The sequence below is a fragment of the Gekko japonicus genome, unplaced genomic scaffold (genome assembly GCF_001447785.1).
Source record: "Gekko japonicus isolate JY-2015 unplaced genomic scaffold, Gekko_japonicus_V1.1 scaffold1885, whole genome shotgun sequence".
Taxonomy (NCBI): Eukaryota; Metazoa; Chordata; class Lepidosauria; order Squamata; family Gekkonidae; genus Gekko; species Gekko japonicus.
In genome coordinates, this window is record NW_015171560.1 from 64,643 (window position 1) to 74,622 (window position 9,980).

At 50.0% G+C, this 9,980-nt stretch overlaps 1 protein-coding gene across 2 annotated transcripts in view; it reads right to left on the reverse strand.

The window, feature by feature from the left end:
- The window catches only part of MAVS (mitochondrial antiviral signaling protein), a 26,751-nt gene extending 17,958 nt beyond the window's left edge, over positions 1–8,793 (reverse strand). For both annotated transcript variants that reach the window (XM_015419731.1, XM_015419730.1), the window contains exons 1-3: positions 8,719–8,793; positions 3,351–3,480; positions 824–995 (exon numbers count right to left, since the gene is read on the reverse strand). In XM_015419731.1, the coding sequence (XP_015275217.1) occupies positions 824–995; positions 3,351–3,467 (289 nt within the window). In that variant the 5' untranslated portion in view covers positions 3,468–3,480; positions 8,719–8,793. The remainder of the gene's footprint in view (positions 1–823; positions 996–3,350; positions 3,481–8,718) is intronic.
- Between the last annotated feature and the right edge of the window lie 1,187 nt (positions 8,794–9,980).

Consider the following 9,980-nt stretch of genomic DNA (forward strand, 5'->3'; position numbering starts at 1 on the left):
ATGGCACCCCCCCCCCCCGGGCCCCCTCCATCTGTAGCCTGGTTCTATCTGTAGTTCTGGGTCCTTGGGGTCCTAAATTTTAAAGAACTTAATAACAAAAACTGATTTTAACATCATCAACCACCGAAGCATCTGACTTTTATTAGAGTGGTATGGCACCTATGAGGAGCTGCGGTGGCTCAAGTGGTTAAGACGCTGAACTGCAGGCTGTGGAAGGTCAGTAGTTCAGCAGTTCGAGACCCGAGTTACCGCATGACGGGGCGAGCCGCATGACGGAGTGAGCTCCCGTCTCTAGTTCCAGCTCCTGCCAACCTAGCAGTTCGAAAGCAAGACATTGCAAGTAGAAAGCAAGACATTGCAAGGAGATAAATAGGTACCACTTCGGTGGGAAGGTAACAGCGTTCCGTGCGCCTTGGTGTTTAGTCAGGCCGGCCACATGACCACGGAAACGTCTTCGGACAGCGCTGGCTCTTCGGCTTTGAAACGGAGATGAGCACCGCAACCCTAGAGTCGGACTCGACTGGCTTTCGAGCAAGGGAATCCTTTACCTTTATGGCAGCTATGACTTATGTGTTGTTATGTTATGTATTTTACATTGTGTTTTAAAATGGTTTTAATTGCATTGCACGTTTAACTGTTGGGCCCCGCCCTGAGCCTGCCAAGGGGAGGGCGGGATACAAATCCAATAAATAAATAAATAAATAAATAAAGCACATGGCAGAACAGTTGGTACGATGAAGCGATCGCACCGCCTGGTCCAAAATTCAAGTGGGTCCGAAGGCAAAAACAGCCATATTTTAAAGAGCCAGAAAAAGGGACTTACGGAGTAGCGCGTCCTCGTAAACTTCTCGGATGACCTCGGCCAGGCCAGAGTTGTTCTTCTCGAGAGCATCGATCAGCTGCGTCACCCAACCGCTCCTGCCCCACAAGTGGTCGAAGAATTCGCTCACAGACGAAACGTTCCCACGCCTGTCCGTGTGACACCTGATCTCTTGCTACGGAAATGAGGGCCAGGCAAACACAAGTTGAGAAACCAACAGGGCGGGTGTGTGTGTGTGTGTGCACAAAAAGAGAAGAGATTGGATTTATACCCCGCCCTTCACTCGGAGTCTCAGAGCGGCTGACAAACTCCTTTCCCTTCCCCTCCGCACAACAGACACCTTTTGCGGTCGGTGGGGCTGAGAGAGCTCTGAGAGAACTGTCCTTTCAAGGACAGCTCTGTGCTGATTCCTAGGTGTTCTGATAGCCCAGACTACCCCCATTCTCATCAGAGCTTGGAAGCTAAACAGGGCTGGTGCTTGGATAGGAAACCACCAGGGAGCCTGGGGTGGAGGAGGACGAGGAGAAGAAGAGATTGGATTTATACCCTGCCCTTCGCTACCCAAGGGAGTCTCAGAGCAGCTTACAATCTCCTTTCCCTTCCCCGCCCCACAAGGGACACCCTGTAAGGTAGGTGGGGCTGAGAGAGCTCTTTCAAGAACTGCTCTTCCAAGAACAGCCCTGACAGAACTATGGCTTGCCCAAGGTCATCCAGCAGCTGCAAGTGGAGGAGTGGGGAATCAAACCCGGTTCTCCCAGATTAGAGTCTGCACACTTAACCACTGCACCAAACTGTGGAAGAGACCGGATTTATACCCCACCCTTCAGAGCGGTTTACAATCTCCCTTCCCCTCCCCACAACAGACATCCTGTGAAATAGATGGGGCTGAGAGAGTTCTTTGGAGAACTGCTCTTGAGAGAACAGCTCTGAAAGAACTTGTAACTGACCCAAGGTCACACCACAGCAGCTGCATGTGGAGGAGTGGAGCATCAGACCCGGGTCTCCCAGATTAGAGTCCGCGCTCCTAACCACTGCACCAAACTGGCTCTAAGCAGAATCATTTAAGAAGGTGGTGACTCCACCCTTCTAGGCCTGTTGACTTCAGTGGATTTTGAATGCTCTAACTCTGCTTAGGTTTATGCTGTGAGGGTGGTAGAGATAGAGAAATGAGGGTCACAGAGAAGAACTTACTGGGGAGATAAGGCAAGAAATATACAAAGGGGTGAATACAGAGGGAGATTTGAAGAAAGGGCTACGACTGTGTGCCATGGATGTGTACAAAAGGAACGTTAGTTTTGATAATTCAAAAAGGAACACCACATATCCTGAACAGGAGTCAACGCTGGCGTTTGCCCAGAAACTAGTCAGCATTCACTATGAGACTATTTGCTGCTGATTGGAATACAAAACCTGACCACCTGCATTTTTCTGTTGATTTAGGCCTCCCTAATGTGACAGTGAAGATGGAAATAGAAGATGATGATCCATGGATACCAAATCACCAGGGCCCGGCCTTCCCTGGTGCTCACTCAGGTGTGATAATGGGCTGAGAGAATGGGCGTGCAGAGAATTTATTCATTACTGTGATGTCGAATGGTTTGCCTTGGATTCGGACCGAGATCATTCTGCCGTTTTTGAGACTGTACCCCATGACTGCCTTTCCCACTCTCTTGTTGACTATAAAGGCCACACCATTTTCTCTACGGGATTCTTGGCCACAGTAGTAGATATTATGGTCTTCTGAGTTAAATTTGCCCATTCCTGTCCACTTTAGTTCACTGATTCCCAAGATGTCGATGTTCAGTCTTGCCATCTCATTTTTGACCACGTCAAGCTTACCTTGATTCACAGATCTTATATTCCAGGTTCCTATGCAGCACTGATGGCACCTGGTACTTCTGGCCACTGTGTGACACAGGGTGTTGGACTGGATGGGCCTTTGGCCTGATCCAACACTGGCGTCTCTTATGTTCTTATATGTTTATTGTTCTTGGCAGCATTGGACTTTCCTTTCACCATCAGACACATCCACAGCTGAACGTCCTTTCGGCTTTGGCCCAGCCGCTTCACTCTTTCTGGGGTTACTCTGCTCTTCCTCGGTAACATATTGGACACCTTCCGACCTGAGGGGCTCATCTTCCGGCGTCATATCTTTTAGCCTTTCGATACTGTCCATGGGGTTTTCTTGGCAAAGATACTGGAGTGGGTTGCCATTTCCTTCTCCAGGGGATCACGCTTGGTCTGAGTTCTCCGCAGTGGCCTGTGCCTGTCCCTCCTGGGTGGTCCTCCACGGCATAGCCCACAGCCTCATCGAACCACGCAAGCCCCCTCGCCACGTCAAGGCAGTGATCATGAGGTTCAGATCCACAGCCCACGCACCACTTCTGGTGCAACCTCGGCAGATGCCGCCCCCCCCCCCCCCCCCCCCACTCCATTGCCGAGCCTCGCTTTCAGACGCACACCTCGGTCGCCCCCCCCCGCCCCAAATATCACGGCATCAGTAAGGAAGGAACGGGTTCTAGAAAGTTACCCTGTCTGCCGAAGTGAGGCACGGTAGAAAATCCAGCAGCTGGTTCAAAGGTACGTCGTGGAACAGATGATAGTTCTGCTGAATGAATTTCTTCACCTTGTCCTCGGCGAACCCCATCTTTGCTTAGTGGCTAGGGGAGAGAAAAGTGGGAAGAAAGCACAAGTTAGTATTTCCCATCAATATTGGCGGTCACATTCGCAAGACCCAGGAACACAGATGGTCCACCAGCATCTAAGCCAGGAGAGGCAGACGGATTCCAAGAAGAGCAAGGCCGTTCTGTACTGCAGCGTTTCCCCACCTCTGGGTCGGAACCAGTGTTCCCTCTAAGCTGAGTCAGTGTGAGCCAGCTCGCAGTTTCTTAGCCTCCGGCTCACACAGTTTTGTCCCCGCTCAGGAAGGAGGGCTCCAGAGCAAACTAATTTATGCAGCAGCCAAATCGCTCGCTCGTATCTTTAATGCCAGTAGCACACAAAGCAGAATTTTTGCTCCCAGGACTCCACAGCTTAGACAGAGCATTGGTCGGGACCCCAAAAAGGGTCGCAAGGCCTTCGCAAAGGGGGTCATGAGCAGTGTTCCCTCTAAGCTGAGTTAGTGTGAGCCAGCTCGCAGTTTCTTAGCCTCCGGCTCACACAGTTTTGTCCCCGCTCAGGAAGGGTTCCAGAGCAAACTAATTTATGCAGCAGCCAAATCGCTCGCTCATATCTTTAATGCCAGTAGACGGAGTGAGCTCCCGTCTCTAGTTCCAGCTCCTGCCAACCGAGCAGTTCGAAAGCAAGAAATTGCAAGTAGATAAACAGGTACCGCTTCAGTGGGAAGGTAACAGCGTTCCGTGCGCCTTGGTGTTTAGTCATGCCGGCCACATGACCACGGAAACGTCTTCGAACAGCGCTGGCTCTTCGGCTTTGAAACGGAGATGAGCACCGCAACCCTAGAGTCGGACTCGACTGGCTTTCGAGCAAGGGAGATCTTTACCTTATCGCCTAGCCCTGACCTGGATAGCCCAGGCTAGACTGATCTCATCAGATCTCGGAAGCTAAAAAGGGTCACCCCTAGCTAGCATTTGAATAGCAGACCTCCAAAGAATACCAGCAAGACAGCGACAGGCGATGGCAAGCCATCTCTGAACCTCTCTTGCCTCAAAAACCCTATGGCAGAGGTGTTGAACCCACTTTTTACGAGGGCCGGATCTGACAGAAATGTCACTTTGTCTGGCCGGGCCATACGTGCCGTAAAACGTAATGCCGGGTACCGGAGATAGAAACTGCATAAAGGACAGCAGCTGGTTAGCTCCAACTTGTTGTATCCTCACTGCAAGGTCCTATGGGCTGTGAAGGGGGTGCAAAGGAAAACCCATATGGGCGTACTGGAGAGCCAGCAGTGTGTCAGACTCCTTAGGTCACACCACACAGGGCTTCATAAGAAGATAACTGTTTATTGATGAGTCCAGTACTAAAAAACATGTGTACAGCTTGTGTCAGGAATGGCCGTCAGTACTAGGGCCTCTGACTTATAGTAAAATCAAACATCCCTGTAAGCATGAGCCAATGGATGTATCTTGCGCGCGCGGGCAAAGCAAAAAAGCAGTTAACTTTCCCAGCCAAGTAAACTGCAGCTGGAACATCTACAATATCAAGCATAAGATAGCACACAGTTGATGAGTGAGAGAGAGCTGAGAAGCAAAAGGAGGGCACCCCTCCACATTCCAGATCTATGACAGGGCTACCTGACACAGTGCAGCACCAGGCAGTTGCTCCCACACTGCTTGACTGCTACAGACGAGTCTGTTCCGCCATGCTGAAGCCACAATCGGAGCGGCTCCCCCCACTTCCCCCGAGCAGTCGCCTGTTCCCTCCCATGCACGAGTTGCTCGTGGGCCGCATAACAGCCCTGAATGGGCCACGTCTGGCCCCCGGGCCTTAAGTTTGACACCCTGCCATACGGGGTCACCATAATTCAGCTGTGACTTAGTGGCGGCCACCCCTCCCCAAATGACCCTATTGCCTGGTTAGAATAGCCCTCTCGAATAATTCAGTTTTGCATCATTTGCAAAAAGTCAAGGAGATTGGGAGCCTTCCTGACCTCCTCAGGGAGACAGGGGCAACAGAGAAGGCACTTGTACAGGTAGTTGTTGATTTTTGCCCAGCTGCAGGTTGGCCCCTGGCAGAAGGCCCTGCTCACTAATTAACAGGCACAATCCAGCCTGCGTTTCATACCATTTGAACGTCAATGACAGAGTTACTAGGGCATAAATAATACGTTGACGAAACTGTAAACCATTACAATGCAAGCCCTTACCAATAAGAGGTGAATCACCTTTCCTGTCACTACATGATATAAGATGGGAGCAGTGCTCCCTCTAAGCTGAGTTAGTGTGAGCTAGCTCACAGTATTTTACCCTCCGGCTCACACATTTTTGTCTTCGCTCAGGAAGGACGGCTCCAGAGCAAACTAATTTAAGCAGTAGCCAAATCGCCCGCTCAGAACTTTAATTCCAGTAGCTCACAAAGTAGAATTTTTGCTCACAAGACTCCACAGCTTAGAGGGAACATTGGATGGGAGTACCCATCCTCTACAGAAAACAATACAAATATGTAGATAGTTTACACCAGGGTGTCAAACATGCGGCCCTGGGGCCGGATCAGACCCACCCACCCCGGAGGGCTTCTGTCAGGCCCGCAGTGGAACGGGCTGTCTTCTGCTTCTTCCAGTTCTGCTGCTGCTGCATCATCATAGGTTTGCAGCTTATGGATACACACCTGAACAGCGCACTCAAAAATTGCAACAGCACAGACATTTTGATGCAATAATTCAGAGCAAGAGGTGTCAGTTATCAGACACTGTTAAATAAACAAAATATTGCAAGAGTGGTAATGTTTTAAGCATGTTTTTATTTTAAGTAAACCCTTTGTGTTTGTGTCCTTTATCAAGTTTATATCTCTGCTACCTGGCATTACATTTTATAACACACATGGCCCGGCCCGACAAGGTCTCATTTATGTCAGATGCGGCCCGCATAACAAATAAGTTCGACACCCCTGGTTTACATATTTATGCAAATAAGGTGCATACTGTTTGTAGCTGATGACGGCACAATCACTAACCAATAGGTGCCTGCAACATGTATACAATCACATGACGATTCAGTGAAAAACGGATGTGCAGAGGGTAGCCCCGTATACATCTCCTTGCTGGGGTGGCCAACCTCCAGGCGGGGCCTGGAGAAACCCCCAGAATTCCAGCTGATCTCCAGACCATAGAGAGCAGTGCCCCTGGAGAAAGTGGACTCCATGGCATTATAAGCCACTAAAGTCTCTCCCCACCACAAACCCTGCTCTTCCCAGACACCACCTCCAACTCTCCAGGAATTACCCAACCCAGAGTTGGCAACCCTGCCTACCAATCTGGCATAACAAATACAGCACTGGATTTCAAATAACAAGCACCAGACTAGAAGTGACATCCTATGCAGAGTTATTTCGGTCCAAGCCCTCTGAAATCAACCGATTTGGAACAGGATAACTCTGCACAGGAATTGCATTTTATAAGTTCGGGGGACAATTCTGTGCAGAGCACCACCTCTCAACCTTACCTACCTCTTTGGTGTAGTGGTTAAGTGCGCGGACTCTAATCTGGGAGAACCGGGTTTGATTCCCCACTCCTCCACTTGCGGCTGCTGGTGCGACCTTGGGTCAGTCGCAAGTTCTCTCAGAGTTGCACTCTCAAGATCAGTCCTCGAAAGAACTCTCTCAGCCCCACCTACCTCACAGGGTGTCTGTTGTGGGGAGGGAAAGGCATTTGTAAGCTGCTCTGAGACTCCTTTGGGTAGTGAAGGGCGGGGCATAAATCCAATCTCATCTTCTTCTCCTCAGGGTAGTTGTGAGGAGAAGCCGTAGGGTATAAATATTTTAATTAATAAAATAAAGTGGGACGGATTCACATACACAGTCTTGTGATCCTACGATAATAACCATAGACAGGAGCACGAGTTGAAGGAAGAAGCCAGGATCTCCCGCGATCCACACTGCGCATCTTGTCTGATATTCTGTAATGCTAATTCTCTGCTTATTAGAAACATAGAGTTGGAAGGCACCCCAAGGGTCATCTAGTCCAACTCTCTGCACAATGCAGGGGATTCACAGCTTCCCCCCCATTTCACCGGTGACCCCTGCTCTACCTCACACACTAGTAGAAAGGAGCACCATAAATATAAAGCAAACCAATAAATATATTAGAACAGTTTGAGTTCAGGAAAGCTTATATCCAGGATCAGGGGCGGATTAAGGCTCACCGGTTCCAGAAGCACTGACCAATTTTGGTGCCCCCCCTCCTTTCCACACTGACCCCCAGTCCACGTTAGTTGTTGACCTGTCTGACCAGATATACAATGCAGGTTGCAGCAATACAAAAATGTATTCATAGGATAACACAATATACTATACAAACTAAGCTTTTCACCCTTTCCCCAACTTTGTGTTGCCCCCTTTGGCCCGGGTGCCCTAAGCACGTGCTTCGTCTGCTTCATGGTTAATCCACCCCTGTCCAGGATTAAACTTTGTTGGTCTTAAAGGTGCCACTGGACTCGAATTTTGTTCCGTTGCTTCAGATCAACACGGCTACCCACCTGAATAAGTATATTGATATTGTTCCTATTTCCCCCTGCGTTCTGGACCGACCGTCTGGAAAAGGTGCGCCAGGAAAGCCTTCTCTGGAGCCAGCAGTTCCGGAAAGGCAGAGCCACGCACGCGACGGCTCTCCCGACCGGGAAGCGAAATCAAAACGAAATCTCGTTTTCTTTGCCCAGTCTTTCCCCTAATATGCAGAAGGAACCGACACGTTGCAACGACGACTCGATCTCCTCCGTTAGGAATAGCTCGCTGGATTTAACCGTCTGCTCCAGCAGCTGAGGTTCCTGAACTGAACTTTTCGTGCCCGACCCATCCCCAGCAAGTTTTAATAAGGAAATCGCTTACTTGGTAAATATTCTGAAAGGAAGACAACCCCTCTAACCCCTCCAAACCTCGTTATCTTCGTTCTTAACGACGCTTTAGCCTCACTTTGGGGGCAACGCGGGCCAATCTGCAAGCTCGTGCGGGAAGAGGCCTGGAGCTAATAAATTGATTCTCCCCCCAACCCTTTCCCCTTTTTATTCCAGCACGCTCAAAACCCTAGAGACGACGAAATCGAAAGCATCTCCCTTGCACCCGAGTTGCTGAATCCAGCCAACAACTGCGCCTAATATGGAGCGGGTGATGCAAAGAAAGGGATTCCCCCCCCCCCCCCCCGGCCAGGCGGGGTGAACCAAGGACCGGAATCCAGCCCCTAGACAAGGCTTTTCTGATAAAAGTCTTTTCCCAGCACTTCTCTTTACCTGCTCGCCAAGCGCCCAGAGCGGCAGAAAACCCCGATTACAGGGAAACGCGATTTTTGCAAGGACAAAAGTTGCAAGATCCAGCTGCCCGGGAACCTCCGGCGGCGCGCGCACTCCCGGGGAACGTTCTAATCCCGCCCCTCGCCCCTCGCCGTGCCCGCTTCCCAATGGTCGTTTGTCTTCGACTCGGGGAAATTCGACCAATCCGTTTGGATGGTTGCGTTGCCAATCAACAGACTCGCAGACACAGAGGAAGTGCTGGGTTGTAGAACGCATATTTCTCTCGGCCGAGTTAGCTTCAGGGGGTTTGCCTGGCGAGACTCTTTTTTTTAGCGCGTGACTGGAAGCTTTAGGACAGGGCCCGAGGTCTAATTGGTCTGCAAACAGGGTTGTGCAACCAAGGCTCCCTCTAAGCTGTGGAGTCTTCTGAGCAAAAATTCTACTTTGTGAGCTACTGGCATTAAAGTTGTGAGTGACCTCTTTGGCTACTGCATAAATGAGTCTGCTCTGGAGTCATCCTTCCTGAGCTCAGACAAATATGTGTGAGCCAGAGGCTAGGTCAAGTCAAGTCAAGTTTATTAAAAACAGTTATAAGACCAGCAAAATAAACCAAAATAGCACAACACCGAATCTACAACATAGAATCCTTGCAGCCTTAAGTACTAAAATACCAAACCAGTCAATTCGTCATTAAGAGTTACAGTACATTCTGCGCTTTTTAATTACCAGGTAACAATATTTAGCAACACTGCGTGAGACAGGCTCATAAGTATCAGCCAATAAGAACTGTGAGCTGGCTCACACTAACTCAGCTTAGAGGGAACAGTTTAGCGGGAACTTAGAGGTTGCAACCAAGGCTCCCTCTAAGCTGTGGAGTCTTATGAGCAAAAATTCTACTTTGTGAGCTACTGGCATTACAGTTGTGAGCGAGCCATTTGGTTCCTGCATCAGTTATTTTGCTCTGGAGCCCTCCTTCCTGATCTAAGAGAAAAATGTGTGAGCTGGAGGCTAAAAAACCGTGAGCTGGCTCACACTAACTCAGCTTAGAGCAACCCTGTGACAGCTCCTCTTTGCAGCCCGGCGCAGTGTGCGTTCTGAGCAAACAGGAATTCCCCCGGAAGGCTTCCTTTCCAGATAAGCAGAGGATTGCAGCATTTCAGGGTTGGGGAGAGAGGGAGGTGAAACGCAAATAGGGCGGTGTTGGGAGTCCTCGGGGCAGGACTTCCCCTTGCTGGGGTTGCCGCGGTCCCCAGCCTGGGAAG